Genomic DNA, 17,932 nt, shown 5'->3' on the forward strand with positions numbered 1-17,932 from the left:
GGAGGTAAAATTCTTTAAATTAATGCACAAGGCTATTGGCTTTCAGAAACAGAAAGATGCTTGGTCTTGATCGACAAAGTGAAAGAATAAAACTGCTGCAGCTAGTGTGTGCTGGCAATGTGCTCTCTGCAGTAAGTGTTAAGAAGAGGTTTTTCTGGGTGGAGCGAAGAACAAATCTAAAGAAAATAGGGAAACAGGTTCTCACACAGCATCACAAATCACAGAACAGGTCGGGAGTAGGATTCAATAATGACAGGAGTAAAAAGACCAGAGTCAGTGAAGGAGAGAGAGAGAACAAAAGAAAGTGAGTGACAAGCATGTCCAAGGGAAAACTACTCACCATGACCAGGAGTCAGCGCTGCTGCAGTGCTAGGGTCAAGCTGGAAGGGGTTGATCATCATCTGTGGGTCTGAAGGGTTCTCCAGTTTCATCCCGGTGAGGCCAATGTTCTGGGCCAGGTAGTACTGGTAGAGTTCTGCCTCAGCAGGCGCCAAACCCAAATGGAGGTTGTGCTGGATTTGCTTCATGTTCTGCTGAAGCAACATCATATTGTGCATGTGTTTCTCACTTGTCATGTGAATGCGCAAGTTGCGTGCCACATTGGTCTCATAATCACAGACCTCACATCGCCACGTGGGTTTCTGTTTGGGCTTGGAGGGTGAGGGAGTGCCACATCCGGTCAGACTTGTGTTCGTCACAGGAGTGGTGTGGTTATAGATGGCTTCAGTTCCTCCGTTCTGCAATGTCTGCACATTGTTGAGGTGCTTGTCCGACTGCATGTGTATGCTAAGGTTGCCTTTGGTAGTTGTTGAGTAGTTGCACACCTCGCAGCGGAAAGGTTTGTAGCCGCAGGTGTAGCTTTCGCCCCTGGCTAGTCTTGGGTGAGGCTGGCCTGTGCGGCAATAGACACAAGAGCCTCCAGACTCTGGGTGCTTCTCCTTCATGTGAGCATCCAGGGTCTGTTGGTACTTGTAATGCCAATTGCATTTGGGACATTTCAGCGTCTTGCAGGAGTTCCGTGAGTGCATCATGGTCATGTGACCACCAAGTGACCGTGAAGAACCTAAGACAGTGTCACACTTTGGGCATTCAATTCCACTTCCAGGAGAGCCTTCTCCTGGGCCAGGGGTGCCAGGGGTGCTGGGAGTGGCAGCATGCTGGTGCAGAGGGCCTAGGCTTTCATCATCTCGTCGCATCAGGTCAAGAGGAAGAGATGGCGGACTGCCACCCCTGCCACTGATGGAGTCGCAGCTGTCTTTGCTGCCTCCACTAGTAGAGTCATTGCTGTAGTCCAAGTTGGCAGCAGCATGCTTTGTCTTCTCAAAGTCATTGGCAACAGTCACAGAGGAAGTAGTACCCCTTTCAGTAAATTTTAGCACACTGGACGATAAAGGAGAAATGCTTTGGTTTAAGAGAGGGAAATCTTTGCTACTGGTACTATCCCCAAGTTCACAAACACCATCGTCATCAAGCTCATTTGAATACATGTCTTCCTCCTCAGCGTCGGCAACATCTCTAGGCTCGCTTTTGATGGGGAGCTCACCATTTGCATGCAAAGTGCTAAGGTCCTTTTGCCGTTCACAGTTGCTCTCCTGATCCCTGTACCCAGCCCCTGGTGACGAGCGCTGGAGAGACACAGAGCTGACGGGGGACTTGAGAGCCGAAGTGGCCATGACCCCGAGGTTCAGTTCAGCCTTTGGCATCTGGGCACTTCTGGGCGACTGGTCTGCAGAAGATGCCAAACTGGCACTACCTTTCAGAAAGGCAAAACCAGCCTGTAGGGAATCACCGTTTTCCATGTGAAAGGTGTTCCACAGGCTGCGAATGCCTGGATCAGGGCCCATGAAGTTTGCAGTAGAAAAGTGTGGTAACATAGAATTGTTTTTTTTTGGTTCCAGAAAGCTTATAAGAGGTTCTTTGTCTTTACCAATGCCCTGTATGATGGCAGAGACATATTTATTACTAAGGAGCTTTTGCTCCTGCTCATTGAGGGTCATCCGATGATCATGCACAGCATGGGTTACAAATGACCTACTATAACCAAAAGACAACTTGCACAAGAAACACATCAGAATAGGTTTCCTTTTCCCATCACTAATGCAACCATCAAATTTAGACAAGTCCACATTGTTTGGAACATCTTTGGACACACAGGAGTTTTTGGCTGCACCATCAATGGTAAGATAGTCTTTATCACTCTTGTGTCGGAGATCGTAGACACGGAAACTGTGCAACACAGGACCTTCTCCTGCTAATGCTGAGGTATTTGGGAAAGCCTGATCGGCCGTAAATGGTTTCCCGAGGGATGAAGCGATGTGAAAGGTATTGATCACTTGTGGATAAAAGGACATGGGGGCTGTGGCCGACTGCTCAGTCTTGTCCCCTGCAGCAGTTTGGGAGTTTGAAAACAGTGCTGGGGAGAAGAGGCTTTTGACCCCTGACTGGGCATTCTGACCACCTTCTTTGGAGTCCTCAAGAATAAAAGCTGAGCCATCTGGCTGGTAAACTATCTCTCCTGTCAGGTTCTCTACATCGCTGTCCTCAAGGTCACTGACCTCGCTTTCGTTCTCGTCCTTCAGAAGAGGAAGGCGAGCATTCGGGCAGTGGTGCTCCATGTATTTTTGTAAACTCGAGAAGGAAGTGGCACATTCGTTGCAGGGGATCTCTTTAGTGGCCGTGCCTATCGCATTCTCTGCACTCAATCCCGATGCGATCTCTCGAAGGCTCTCCTCCGTCCTCAGGTTGTCATCCGCAGGGCTGTTTTCCTTGTCAGGCTCCATCCCAGGGACTTTCTCTGGCACCTCATTATCAAGATGTGTCGTCTCACGTAGCTTTGATATCTGCTGCCCATTTTCCTGCCTTAAGAGAGAAGGGGAGTCACAAGTTTCCATGGTAATCGCTACATGGGGATCTCATTTCATCCAGCCTGTCAGGGACCTGCATAAATAAAAAAAACAAGAGAGAAAAGACATTAGAACGTGTATAATGATGGCGGACCTGATATTCAGCAAGTACTGTCCTTGATGTTTTAGAGAGAATTCTTGTGTGGCAATTACTCATGAATTAGCTCAGAAATGAGCAGCAGTTATGGAAAATAGAAGCTGCTTGATGTTTTTCAATGCGCAGACAAGCACTGATTTTAGCTGAGGTTAACAAGAGGTTTTGATTGTTAAAAGAAGTTTGAGTATTAGACTTTCTCAATAACCAGAGTCCACCAGTCCACTGCCACACAAAAGCTTCTGTGAGCCCCTTTATAACTGCAACATAATTACAATAAGCAAAGTAAAGGGGGAAGGACCACCACATTCAAATCATGATCATTTTGGCAGAGATTGGCAGTATCTCTATGTTATTCAGTAAATCTGCTTACTCCAAATCTTCCCTATGAGTGATCCCCCAGCAGGTATCTAACAGGCCCTGATTAAGCAGCCATCCAAATTCTAACCTACGCTTTGGCCTCTCTGACAATCACCCCAACCTCAAATTAATATTTAGCACATCCAGTCCAGTCACCCCAGGAGAGCCATCTCGCAATTTCTTTTCACTTTTTTTGTTTTTCATTTTTCATCCTTGGCAGCTCACAAAAACCCAAGCACACAATTTGAAATACCATTGCGATGTTATCTATCCTGGATGGCTGCCCATCTCCCAACCGTCACTGCCTCAATCAGGGGCTCTCCTGGCTTTCACAAATCATACGCGCACCTTACTGATGAAAACCCTTCAGTCATATTTTTTTCTAAGACCACAGACAATTTATTCTCAAGGCTGGCAATGCAAAAGACTGAGACTCGGCACATAAGTTTGGATGCAGAATAGAGTTGGTTCTAAAATGTATGTGCCTACCATGCCCAACCACAGAGAATAAGGCCCAGAGTGTAAAGAGAAACCCAGCTGCTCCAAATTTCAGGGTGATATCTATGTCTGCAAAAGAGGTAGAGATTTGTGGAGAAGGCCAACAATGACAGGCTTGCATCTGCTGTGCTTTCAATTAAAATGAAATACATTGAAGACAGACTCTGAATTTTAAAACAGCAGCCCTGTCTGCCATGCCAGGCTTTATTTTCTAATTATTCTCAAGAATATAGGAAATCTGATAATAGCTTATTGAACACGATGCAATTTGGAAAAGCACTTTTTTGCCCAAATGTAAATAAGGGTGAAAGATGATATAAAAAATTAAACAACAATTACAGCCATGCCTTCCCTACCAAGCTATGTTCAATTCATTTTTTTGTGATACCTATTCTGGTACAAAGCAATTTTGGGATTAATTTAAATGTGTCTTGGCTTAATATGCTTGGTATATTAATATAAATAATATAGCAATTATAATATTTTACCGCTTCAATAATTCAGCTAACAGAAGGAATCACACACAGAAATAAAAATGTATATAAGCTATAACAAGTAAAAAACGTAAAATATTATATTTTATTTTAATTATAATTTGGATAATAAACAAAATGGTGGGGGTGATCTGCACAATGCACTGCTGTGAAAAAGACCTGATTGCTCCCAAATGCCCTGAGAGCAAAACTGTGCAGCAATTAGTGCTAAATTAGCACCAATTAGAATTAGCTGCACACAAATAGAGGGGAAAAGTGTGTCTGTGTATGTGTGCAGTGGCATAGTTGTGGAGGGGGGGGTCATTTATGCAAGCCAAGAGGAATGTACATCTCCAAAAACACACGTTTGGCAGGGAAGCGGGGGCTAGATTACAGTGTTCTCCTGTGATAATTTCTGCATCTCTCGGTGTAAGATCACAGAGCCAGCAGCTGTGCCTCCAGGGCCTGTGGGCGCTGGGTGAGTGTGTGAGCCGCACACAACATTCCAGCGACGTTAACACAAAACCCACTGCACATCATAAAACAAGCAACCTTCACAAAACACACACTCTCCCTCATGTGTCTACCTTGTCAGCGGCTGCCTGTGATTTGTTTCTGTTTGAATTCAGACTTTAAAAGGTATCAAGTGCAATATGGAGGCTGTAATTATACAACAAGCTTTTCTTTTTCCTTTCTTTCAGGGGGCAGAGAAGTAGAATTTATGCAGGGATGTTGTGTGTAACCATGTGTGTTTGTTGCTTTCCTTTGGATCTGTATCGCTTAATGCAGATCCGGACATAAAACAGGCAGTTTGAGATGAATTATGCATTCCTTGACACTTGAAGTGTTGAGAGAGATGCCTCCTCTGGATTTGCCTGTGTCTCTACATTTTTGGCTATGCATGTGAATCATTACATGGCTATGAATTATAAAGTAAGGCACAAAAGAGCTAAACAGCTCAGAGCTACGCTTGTTTTGATACAAGGCAAGTATCCGGGGATGATGAGAGCCCCCCTGGCTTTCATATTGATATTTTGCATCATACAATGTTTCATTGACAATCATCCTTGTAACTTAAGTGTGCACCTATCAATTTCTGATCCCAAAAAAAAACTACTGTTTGCTACACAAGTCAGAGCGTATTATCCAGACATCCTCAAGATGCCTGATGATCTGACAAAAATGGCATTAAAAGAATCACATGCATTCTTCAAACCAACAGAAAAGACAATGTCAATAGTTAACGTTTTTTTACCACCCAAAAAGACTTTAAAACTAGTCTTAAGTGCGTACTTTCTATTAAAAGGTGCTCTATGTTCTTTTTGACTGTTTTCTTCCTCTGTTAACACCTTTTCTATACACTGTTCTACAATTCCTCCAACGTGTTGTAACGTAACTGTGAAACAGCTTTTCTTTCTCTTGTCTTACCATCTTTCTATTCGACTAAAAAGCGAAGGCTACAAAAAGAAGAAAAAGCGAAAAAAACAAATACTAAGCTCTTTTTCTTGGAACCGAAAGAGCGCTCTCTCAAAACAATGAGGACAGATCTCACTGCATGGAAATGGCTCCCGTTCCCATTAGAAGAAAAAAGATGGCAAACAGTGTTTCTACCTCTGTTTTTTAATTAAGACTGTCTCAGCTTCCCTCTCAGTGCTCTGTGGAGACGCTGCCTGTGAAGTGATTAAAAAGAATGTGATCTGATCAAGAGATGGGAATAATGGAATAGGAATGCTAGGTTTACCCGAGTGCTAAGACTCCCCCCTGATCTAACCCACCCGCCCCTCTAAGGAAAAGGATTTCACTCACCCTTTCTACCCTAAATAGTTTTTCAGGACGTCTCTCTCTCTCTCTTTTTTTTTTGGAGACAGACAAACGTTAAACGTTAGCATGCACATGTGTCACGCGTTACTGAAGTGGAACTGCAATATGAGTGTGAAAGAAATAACAGGAAAATAGGTAAAATGCCTCAGAATTATATCCGATTTAGGAAAGGTCACCCCAGCCTCTGCTGGGGCTTTTCTCAACACCAAATCCTCTATCAAAATGTCATAGTGAGTTAGGGAAAGACAAAGGAGAGTCACAGCATGCAAACTGCACATATATCTAATCCTAACAAAGCCATGAATGGACCTTCACAAGTCTAATTATACTTGTTTATTTGTTGCCATGCAGAAAGAACTGATGAAAAATCCATCAAAGTGGTATTATCCAAACATCAAGAGCTTCTCTGGCCTCCAAGGACACCAGGAGGCTTAATTCTTTCTTGTTTAAGTCCAAAAAGAGAGAGAGAGAGAATTGCAAAGGGGAGAGAAAAGGAGGGGGGGGCGGTTTTGCATGACCCTTTTTTCACAAAGGCTTTTCCCGACCCTGTTGATGCCCAGAGGTGTAACAGTAGAAGCAGGATATCTCCCCTGTGCCATAACCACATTTAAGGGACTCATTTTCAATACACAACATATCATTACTGTCGGGTGTGGCAAATCCACATCAGCAGAAAGACATTTATTTAGCTGTTGTACAAATTACCTTTGTGTGGCTGACGTTTAACAAAGAATCGCAATCGAAAACAGGAATGAAAAAGTGTTTCGAACGTATCCCACGACTTCAAACGAGACATTTTAAATGAGGGGAAAAACACTGGTCCATACCACTCCCTCTACCATTTGCAAACTTTTAACAGGAGAGGCCCGTATCAAAGGGAAACATAATCTACATAGCTAATGTCTTTTCTCAATTCAAAGCAGAGAAGGCTGCAATTTCTCCTCGCTGGCAATCTGGAAACACTCTGGAGTTAATTACGCCTGATTCGAAATGAACCACACAAACAAAGGCCAGTCTATGTCCAGACTATTATACTGCATTAACCGGCTTTAAGCTTCCTGCGGATCATTCTGAGGCTCTTCCATTACCCTCCCCTACCGTCCAGACACGGACAGAAAATGCCTGCACACCCCGGATTAATGAAAAGGAGCGTAAAAAGAATGTGTGACGACCTCTCCCGACACAGTGCAAACTTTCAGTCCAAGTCACCAAAAAAAGGGGAGAAGGTAATTAAGTTTGAAAGAAAAGGTCCTTGCCACAAACAATGAGGCTGTGTCTCTGGAGGAGCGCAGGGGGCGAAAAAAATCATTAACATTCTTTTTCAACTGAGAAAAAGAGAAGGAGGGGAAAGGGGAACGTATGCTGGCAGGTTCCCCACTAGTGTTCCTCTTTAGCCTTTTTTTCACCCCACATCTGGTTTCACATCTTCTCTGGTGCCCGTATCCACGTGATAGCAGATCATCCCTTTAATCCCACCTCCCTCTCTCACACTTCAGCTTTGCCAAGTTAACATCAACAGTTAACGTAGAGACGCATATTTGCCCACCTGAGACCCATCAGGCATGTTTTCAGTGTGTGCTTTGCTAAGAGAAATAAGCCAGATGCAAATCAGTGCGTCGCCCCTGGTGAGTCTCATGACTTAATTAGTAAAGCAGATATGGTGTTTACTCTTACAGTAATGACACACAAACAAATAGAAGTAGAGGATATGACTAGAAATGCACATTTCACCGAGGAGGCACTGACTAAAATTAGACTTGTTTTCTCTGATTCATTGGCTTGACGTGAATTCATCTCGTGATCTTTCTGTTGTCCGCACAAGCACGAGTGATGAATATGTTTGCTTTATGCTTTTTCTCTCTCCCTCTCCCTCTTTGCAGGAGGGGGAAAAAAAGTTCAGAGCTTTTTCCCTTTGTATGCGTGTGTTGTGTGAGTGTGTTTTTTTTTTTTCTGTTTTCGACAAGAAAAGCAGAGAATCTAATTGTAGCTTTGCCAGTCCGTGTTCAGTAATCACCCTCTTTGTCTAGTTTTTGCAGAGCAGGATTAGAGTTAAAATGATGACTGACTAATCCCTTGATTTCCCTGTGCTAAATAAATATTAATCTACTGGTCAAACATGTTCTTGTGAAGCACAATACATACAATATGAAAGTGCTTACCAGTTACATAAACGCAGTTTTGATGCACATCTGTTTGAAAGCACTTCCCCCTTTCGATACAAAAAAAATAAATAAAGCAGAATTAAAAATGTCAATCCTGCAATCGAAGTTGTTGGAACGAGCGATGCTAACATTATGGAACGAAAACCGTTTTCAAGGTATACCACTATTTGGAAAAGTCAAAAGTCAATGTTTTAAAACCAAAACCAAAATTTTTCGTTCCTAAGGTGTGTGTAAGATTTTTTTATTTACATTTTTTGTTGTTGTTGTTGTTATTGTTTTTAAGGACAACAGTATCTCCAGCAGAAAAGATAACCAAAGATGCCACTTTAAACTGTGAAGAAATCTGTGTTTTTAAAACAAATGAAGACAGCAGAAGTCAATGATTCATTTGAATTATTCAGCCTGACATGTTTACTGCTCCAAAATATTTTCGATCTTTCAAAAAAAGAAAATACATTGCTTTCAAAGGGGAAAAAAAATCGTATTTTACCCAAACATTTAAAAAGAATATATTTTAGAGCAGTAATCACAATACCGTGAAACAGTGATATTTTTATCCAGGGTCATCATACCGTCAGAATCTTATACCGGCCCATGCTAACTCACGCAATCATGCTTCAAATGAACCAAACGCATGCTTCAAACATTATTATATTGATATACAGAGGTGAGAAACAAACACTAACCGCACAAAGTCAAACGCAGGCCACATATTTCACCTCCAAAAAACACACAGGAGGGGGTGATTTCACCATTTAACAAGCCATCTAAAAATATACCCTGTTAAGCCTGTCGGACAGGTGTTATATTTCTGTGGTTGTCCTCTATTAACTAACTTTAACCTGATGAATGTTTTGACACGCTACCGCATGGGCCGGGAGCAGAAAACAGACGCCATTTGGAATTAGAAGCTGCTTTTCGCTCGCAGATTTTGACCTTTCTGTGCTGTCATTTTCCCCAAGAAACAATAAAAGTTTAAAGTTCAAGCTGCTCAGTAAAGAAGGAGCATCCAGCCTGCTGGTCCTGTAATTATCTAGTATTATAAACATAATCACAGGCCAGGTATCCCTGCATGCATTCCAACGCCGCTAGCTATGTGCTAACCCAAGGAATTTCACAAAACATGTCAAACAATCTATTAAAGCATGAATTACTGCTAACTAACTTCTCCCGAGCAGGCCTTAATGCCTTTATATGGCAGCACAAGAAATCGAGCTCCAGATCTCCCTAATTTCTGGAGCCAGAGAATTACTAATTAACTTAAGGTTTGGCCCTATATTTAATTAGAGAGCTCTCCAAATGAACTTTAGACCAAAGGCATTTGCTTTTTAAACAAACTCTGTTCTGACAGCTGTTGTGAGTTTACCCTTGTATGCCCACAAAAAAACATTTATTTTCAGAGCCATCATGGGGTCATTATTTCTTTAAGAAGGAACTAGAGTGCTCCGCTTGAAAAGTGTACACTTTAATTGGATTTCACTCCAAACAAACAACTGTCAGATGTAATTAGAATGAGTTGAAATTAGGGCCACAATATTCCATTATCAAATAAACGGAATGTCACGCAAACTACCGATTCAATTTTCAATGTTAATTCCGACGAATCTGGCAGTCACGTCGCTCTGTCTGCTTCCTGCAATCACCAGACGAAATGACGCACGTAGTAAAATGATTAATGTAGCTTTTTTTTTTTTTTTTGACTCATTAAAAAAAATCATTAATTTAATGGTGTGGTATAAGAGAGCCAAAAATTGTTTCTTTCTCAGATGAAAAGGGCAAGAGACCGAAAAAAATATCTGTGAGCAGTGCTAATGAAGAGAAACATTAAAAGAGTCTGTGGTTATTGCCACTTATGCCATTTGAAAGCCTATATGGGCTGCTTTGGCCCGGCTGTAACATTATCAGCACGCTGCAGCGGGGAAGGCCACATTGTGTTATGCTTTTCAGATCGCTAAGGCCTCAACAAGACACTGGGGGTATTTTAAGGTCAATGACAACCTAGCAGAGAAAACAAGCTCTGGATCAGCATAACCACCAACTAATTAAAGCAAAGAAAACACATTATACCTACAGCTCTGAATGGTAATAGTCAGGGGGAAGAATGATTTGTTTTGCTATCAAATGCCATGCAGTAATAAGCATAAAGCTGCGGTGAGGGACTGTTTTGAAATGCAAAGCCCAGATGCGAGCGCATGAAATGGCACATATACATTTGTTTCAACAAATCTCGCAGACTCGCTTGGCATTAGATGGAAAAGAAATTTCTTAAATATTCCTCTAGCCTTACATCCATCATCAGATTTTACAGCCCTCTGGTCTGCCGTTCATATGCATCGCTTGATCTTCCCAAAGGCCTCTGATTTGATTTTATATGAAACACCCCAAAGGACCTCAATTTTCCTTAATGCTTTTTTCATACGCTTTCCATAGGTCCTTTTTATTACACTTTCTTTGATTGTCCATAACTTAAATGGTTATGAGCACGACAAGCCTGGCACCCAATTGTCTCCGTATAACTGAAACACCCCCCCCCCCAAAAAAGACAAGGTAAAGCAGAAAAATCATTGTTTCTTCAAAAGCTCGAAATACGGCCATTATCTATTTTCTTTTATACTCAATGCAATACTTTGTTCTTTTCATTCCACAACGTGAGCTCCACAAGCCGCACATTTAATCTCGTTCCGTCTCTACGCGTCATTAAAAGTTAAAAGACGAGGACCCACGCCGGGACCTTGAGCACCCACACAAAACCAGCCTTCAGTCCGTGCCACTCATCTGCACTTATGGAAAGTCTAACCCCCTTTAAAGCAAATAATTAAAGATGATTCCAACGCACATGCCAGACCAGAGCGAGACAGGATATGAGAAGTCTAGCATTAACCAAATACTTCTCCGGGGACTTCTTTTGCTCTGCCTCTGGAGTAACACAAACAGTAGGCCAGTGTCATGTCTGGAAATCTGCTTCTTCATACACACAGGTGGAACAGCCATGTTAATATCCTCATCACAGGGCCAGATGAACTAAGCGGCATGAATATTCATGAGGGCAGGCTCTCATTTATCTGTTTACATAAGGCACTACCAGTCATACATATTCAATTATGGTCTCATCCCTCTCTTGACGACTAATAATGGGCTTGTTATCCAGCTGAGATCGGCAACGAGGGTGCATATGATTTTTGAGTGTACAGCTCTTATAAACTTTTTTCTGGATATAGAGGTAAAGGATGCAACTGCGAAGCTCAAACTCTGCCTGTTTTACTGTGCTTGAACATGAAATAAGGTGCTTCACAACAGCTGTGACTGCATAACTAGGCCTTGTTATAATAGTTTTTCAGGGAGGAGGTTGCCTTTAATGTACATTCTGCTGCTGTTAGATTAATTCAGCAATATTGTGATCACACAAAAAGATTTTCAACATAACGCCAAGACAAGACAAATCAATTGTGGGAAGTTAATATATAGGATTACAATACATTTAAAGTATTTCAAAATCTTTTAGTCCTAAAAAAAAAAAAGATTAGATTATTTTTACGTGTCGCATCGATTGAAAAAAATAAATTTTCATGTAGCAGGGTATAGCCACAGTGACAATAATCATACATCAAAAAACTCATCAAAACAAAACCAACACGTTCAGGAACTATGCTAAAAAGACACATTTACATAAACTTTTGAGCCTAAACTATTGCTTAAAATATTATTCTTAGGGTTTTAAACAATATTTTGGTCCATTCTGTTAATTTACATAAATTACTGTTTTTTTTCTGAAGAGATGCCTAAATGTTGCTTTAGTTGGAATTTTCCCCCCCTTTTTTAATATCCTGTAGAGACGGCGTTACAAAAACCCAAAAAAGGCCTGAGAATTGGAAGGGGAAAAATCCCCTTCTCCGATGAGACGCAAGCTGACAGTAAAAGTAATGTAATCCTGACTGGCAGTGGACCAAGAGCAACAAAAACATTTAGATAACTGCGCTCAAAAATGAAAGTTCTCAATGAGGACAAAAATTACATTTCCTCACGATAACAATTCCTTCTCATAACAACCCTTACGATTGTTTGAAATGTCCTCATCAGTCATGTGTTCTCACACATCGGGGGAACAGCGTGTAAGTGGCGGAAGAGGAAGAGTTTTTAACTACATCCAAGCTGCGGAGATCACATCTTGAAGGCCAGTGGGGGCGAGAAGGGGGACAATCCATAGTCTACAAGTTTCACTTGGCAACCGGGCCCACATCAACATCTGGTTGAGCTTGTCAGTACACGCCTGATTCAACCAGACACTAAAGCATGACTTGTCTAACTGTGAGCTTTGTTTGAAAGGCACAGACGTGAAGCGTCATCCACGGTGTATCCTTTTCTTTAGTGCCGGAGTTAAAAAGACTGGCATTGCCACCTTTCACAATTGACTCAAAGCTACTTGCTTTTCACCCCAGGAATGGTTGGAAAAAGAGACAGAGGAGAAAAGAAGAATAATCGTTTTGTTCATGATGACCTGTGAGCACTTATCCCGGCTACAATTCCTTTCCCTTAATCATTTGCATATGAAAGGATACTTCTAGTCTATAAAAGGTCAGTGAAAGATGATCAAGGCCTCGCGGAACACAACAAAACACGGTAAAAACGTCTCTAGCGGCAGCTTGTGTTCAGACTGCGGTGTCAGTGACGCTGAAATCACGTCACATCAGCACCTTCCCCCAAAAACAAAAACCAGCACTAGAATCAGACCGTCCTCCAAAACATCTCATCTATAATTAATGAATGCTGTATTAAGCATTTTATTTTTCACACATTTACATGTGCATCCACACACACACACACACAGAAAGAAATCAAGCTTGGAATGTTTTTCTCAGAATAACACAAGGATTACAAACGTATTCCTAGTGCTTTCGATCAAAACCGTCTCTGTAGTGAGGACTGTGAGAGAATGAAAAGAAATAGCAAGAAGTACGAAGTGCACGCATTTCTAGCGTTCAAATCAAACCTTTTCCTGTTTAAATTGAGGACACTGGAGGAAGAAAGAAATCCCATCTCTGCAGAATCCACTCCCTTGCTCTGCTATTGTGCCTGAGCGCTACTGAATAAAGCATACGGGCTGCTATTTACCAGTTGAGAGAGACCATTATCATACATATTACTTCACATGATGACAAAATCTGCAGGCATCTTGGGAGGCTTCAGGAATATGATGCCTGTGCCTGTTGTCTCAAGTCCTCGACAAACATCTTTGGGGACAAACGGGGCCTGGAAAGAAAGGACAAGAAGGCACCGTTTCCATCTCGCTTTCATCTAAGTCACTCAGTCAACCATTCAGTGGCCCATTCAAAGCCTCTGTGCATTATGCAAAAAAATGCTAATCCTTTTCCGATGCTTTTTACACTTGTACAAACCCTGCATTCCCTTTCCTGAAAGGCAATTATATCAGTTTACATTTCTGTCAAAAAACAGGATTACTTCAGGAGAACTAGCACTGCACTAGGCTTCCCCCATCTATAGATGACGGAAACTAGAGATTATCTGCGACAGTATTTTTTTTTTCTCCTTTTCCACTCTTCTCAAAAAAAAAAAAAAAGTGGAGAGGCCTTAAGAATGTGATTTAATTAGCCAAAGGGAAAAGAATAGATCTTTAGTTGCTGTGGAAACTCTTTCTGACCTGACCTTCTCTTTGCAAAAAGCCCCGAACAGAACAAGCCTCAGTCTGGTCTATTAATCAGAAACAAATTATGAAAGAATGTTGTCGGCCTGAATAATGCTGCCTATTCTGTAGTGAGATCAGCAACAGCCTTCGCTCTCGCTTTCATTGTCTTTCCGCATGTTTGACAGCCCAACATGACGAATGAGATCAGGAAGACCCCAGATTTGCATATGCAAATTCCCTCATGAGGGAAACGCGTCTAAACAAGTGTTATTGCAAGCCAGATTAAGTGAGCCATCGTGCTTTTGCTGTTTTTGGGGGGCCACCGCTGCAGTCTGGGTCATTAGTCAGCACAATTAACCCCATCTCCATGGCTACTAATGAAATTTTGCCATGGTACGACTTAAATTAGATAGCTGGTTATGCGTTGCCACCGTCCGACTCCAAATCCATTATTTGCCCCAGGAACAATGAGCCGTTTGTGCTCAGCTGATCTCCACCAGCTGAACAAACCTCCGAGTTAACAATTTGCATATGTTAATAAAATTAAGTCCTAATTACATGAAACTTGTACATATTCAAATGCACTTTCCCTAGGCGTTATGGAGCTTGAACCCCATCCAAGTGTTTAACCCTTCAGAAAGCCTCTAAGCAGGGGAGGCTCTTTCTGCCTCAGAAATGCCTCGGGGCTGACACAAAAAGGCCCCCCTTAATACATTAAGCCAGCTCCTGACTTCTCAGCTTTCCACCCACTGCTCTGCGGACCGGGGCAAGTACTGCATCCTTCGAACCAAATTCAATTGGGCCCACAACAAAAGCCCTACAGTTCCTCTAAAAACAATGTGACACTTTTCTCAATGCTATCTATGAGGAGCGCACACACAAAAACACACGCCCAGGAGGTTATTAAACAGTTAATGTGCTCAGAAAACCACAACAAGCACTAGCAAATGAGTACAAAATGTAGAGCTTAATAAATCATTCTTGTTGTAAAATTCAAAAGAGCACACCTTAAACACGTCTTCAGAAAAAAAAAAATGAAATTGACAATATCCTATCGCATCGACATTCAGCTTTTGAAATCGTAACAGACAGGGAATCTTAAAGGAAATCATACAGTCGCAGTCAGATTAAAAAGGCCTTTGTCCTCCAACATGTACATTTTTTGTCCCTTCTGTGGTGGCGAAATTAAATTGGTCTGTTCAAAGGTTTAAGCTGAGACCAAATGAAAAAAAAAAATCACATATGAAATTCATGCCGCTCTGTGAAGCGTAGCCCAGATGGTGCAAGATGAATAAAAAACAAACACCTAATGATAGACAGCCAAAAGCTCAGAGGACTATGATAATGTCAGGGTTAAACAAAACACACACACAAAAATATTTCCGGCTTCTTCTCAGTATTGCTGACCAACAATGATTTTCCAAGACTGCAATGAAATAACAAGCCGTGCTCCGGTGGATTGAAGCTCTTGGTGCTCTAAATGGTTCATATCACCACATTTGAAAATAGAAACAGTATTTCCACTGTACAAGGCCTTGACAGAAAAAATATCATGCTGATTTTTGGACAGAATCTGATACTAGAAGTGATGGTTGGTCTTCTGATTTTTGAAGGTGGGTGCTGTCAAATTTGTGCATATATATTTTGTGTGTGTGTGTGTGTGTGTGTGTGTGTGTGTGCAAACATTAGCGTGTGTGTGTTCGAATGGGGCTTCTCTTTTACAACTATCAATACTGGGATAACCACGTATTAGCATTCAACCGAACACATAGTCATCTCTCAGCCTTTTAGCCAAATTGGGTGTCTTAATGTCACAAAGCAGTGGCAGTCAAGCCCTGTGCGTTGCCATAGGAGTTTCGGTACTGAACAGCAGAACGCTGTGATAGGCTTGAAGCAAGCCACTCCGCAGAGGCGGATTTTAAATCATCCAGCCTCTTCTAATAGACTTGAGACTTATTGAGGTAGAAACCATAAAAAATGAAGAAGGGAAATTTAATCCCTGAAATATTGATTTGCACATTAATATCATATAGGCAGTGGGCAATTTGGCTTCATGGAAATGACACATTGTCGACCCTAGGAGAAGCCTCAGCCAATCTTACTGCAGAACATGTCTCAAAAGAGTTATTAAAGGCGTTGGTTTCACGATATTCGGAAATGCCTCGAATATGTACGCTGTACAATATAATGTGGACACAAAAACACAAAGCATCTGATAATAAATAAAAAGCACGCTTAATAGATCCAGATGCCTTGAATTGTCATAAAATGACGGCTTTAAAATAAACGTTTCTAATTACAACAATGCAACTGAATGCACTGAACTGCATCCTTTTATATCTTTCAGACAGCAAATCCCAGAATAATCCTTTTTAAAATAACAATTTTGCATTTGTTTTCACACAGCAACAAAAATGTTGAATCAACATAGCATTTTATTCATTAATAGAAATACAAATAATACAAGCTTTAAATGTTAATTTAATTGAAAAATAGAAAAAAATACATTTACATGCAAAACTAATATTTATACAGTAATAATAAGAACATTAATAATAGGCTAATAAAAATAAAATCAATTCTAATCTATTTTGTTTTTATTGTGACAAAAAAATAAAGGGGAAAAATACAGAAAAAAATGAGATTCCATTAAAAAAGATGCACAGATGTCCGGTGCAATTCCAATTGCAAACAAATCCAGGTATCCACAAAGGACCGTATTAATTCAAAAAACGTACAAATCCACAATGTCTAATGTAGAAAAACGAATCGCAGCTCAATTAATACACAAGCAAGCAAACAGTACAGAGTAACCCCCAAAACAACTTGAAAATCCTACGAAAACGGTGATCCAGGCGGTGAAAATGTGGTGGTTTGGAGAGCAGAAAGCGCAGACACACAGCGCTACACACCGCGGCTCTGTGCTCTGCCTCCCCACTGCCTGTGTTTTTTCTGTGCTCTCAATGGAAGCGATCGATGCCCTTGTCACTGTCGCGTTCCAATCGGAGCCAAGACTCTGTCTCACACTCACCATCAACCCAAAAGCCAAGCGCTCACACACATGCCACGGTCTTCGATGCCAATGTTAACGTTTTACCACAAAAAAACGAAAACTTCCAACTTTAAGAATCCATCGACCTTACTATAAACTCAGGGACAATTCTCTCAGGAAACACGTAAAGGGAATGAAAGAAAAGGAGAAGAAAACTTACGGGCAAGACAGAAGACACAAGTAGTTTAAAGACGGAATGAGCTTTCTGGCGAAAATAGGAATGATTTCGATCCTTTTTATTCCTGTTTTTCACGCTTGCCACAGACACGGAGGAGCCCGGGATATGGGAGAAGAGACCCTCGGCTGCTAGTTCAATCCCTCCTATCGTAACCATCATCCGAGCCGCACCGTGGAGAGACCCTTTTATACATTGCAGGTAACATAAACAGACGAAGGACCATCTTTTAGTTGTATGAGGTGAAGTGTGCGGCTTTTGAGTCTATCAATGAAAACACCGGTCCGGAGCGACTTGCGACGTCGAGTCAAAACGTAATCTTCCCGTTTCTTACTATCACGGGATACGTTCGCGGTTCACGACACGTCAACTATTCGAGCAGATACTATTCAAAATGAATGAGTTGTGTTGTTTGATGTGTAAGATAGATAATTTGGAGAAATGCAAAGAAGCCCTGCTATTAAGCGTTTGCTGTGATGAGGCGAGTCCAACTCCTGAGGCGAACACAACAGCCGCGAGCGTACAAATCTGCCCACTTTTACTCCGTATCAACAAATAACGGCTGTAAATCAGAGCCGAACTTAACATTTGGGACGGTTTCCTTGCAAAAGAAACGGAATGAAGCCTGGAAAGCAGAGATACGGTAAGAGTACTGTATTGATAGGTGTTTTGAAGACCTATCATAAGTGACCACTAGATGGCAGTACGAGGCCATGGTAAGCCTAGTTGAGTTATGTGAGAAGAATAAAGCAT

General features: G+C 41.6%; 1 protein-coding gene across 4 annotated transcripts in view; it reads right to left on the reverse strand.

The window, feature by feature from the left end:
• zfhx4 (zinc finger homeobox 4) overlaps positions 1-17,932 on the reverse strand; it is an 85,334-nt gene that overhangs the window by 59,453 nt on the left and 7,949 nt on the right. For 3 of the 4 annotated variants that reach the window (XM_087309548.1, XM_087309549.1, XM_087309546.1), the window contains exon 2: positions 341-2,937. In XM_087309548.1, coding sequence (XP_087165674.1) covers positions 341-2,891 — 2,551 coding nt within the window. In that variant the 5' untranslated portion in view covers positions 2,892-2,937. Of the gene's footprint in view, positions 1-340; positions 2,938-17,164; positions 17,832-17,932 lie in introns of all 4 variants that reach the window. The other variant, XM_087309547.1, reaches the window with a different exon arrangement.

The sequence above is a fragment of the Danio rerio genome, chromosome 24 (assembly GCF_052040795.2).
Source record: "Danio rerio strain M-AB ecotype USA chromosome 24, GRCz13ab, whole genome shotgun sequence".
NCBI lineage: Eukaryota > Metazoa > Chordata > Actinopteri > Cypriniformes > Danionidae > Danio > Danio rerio.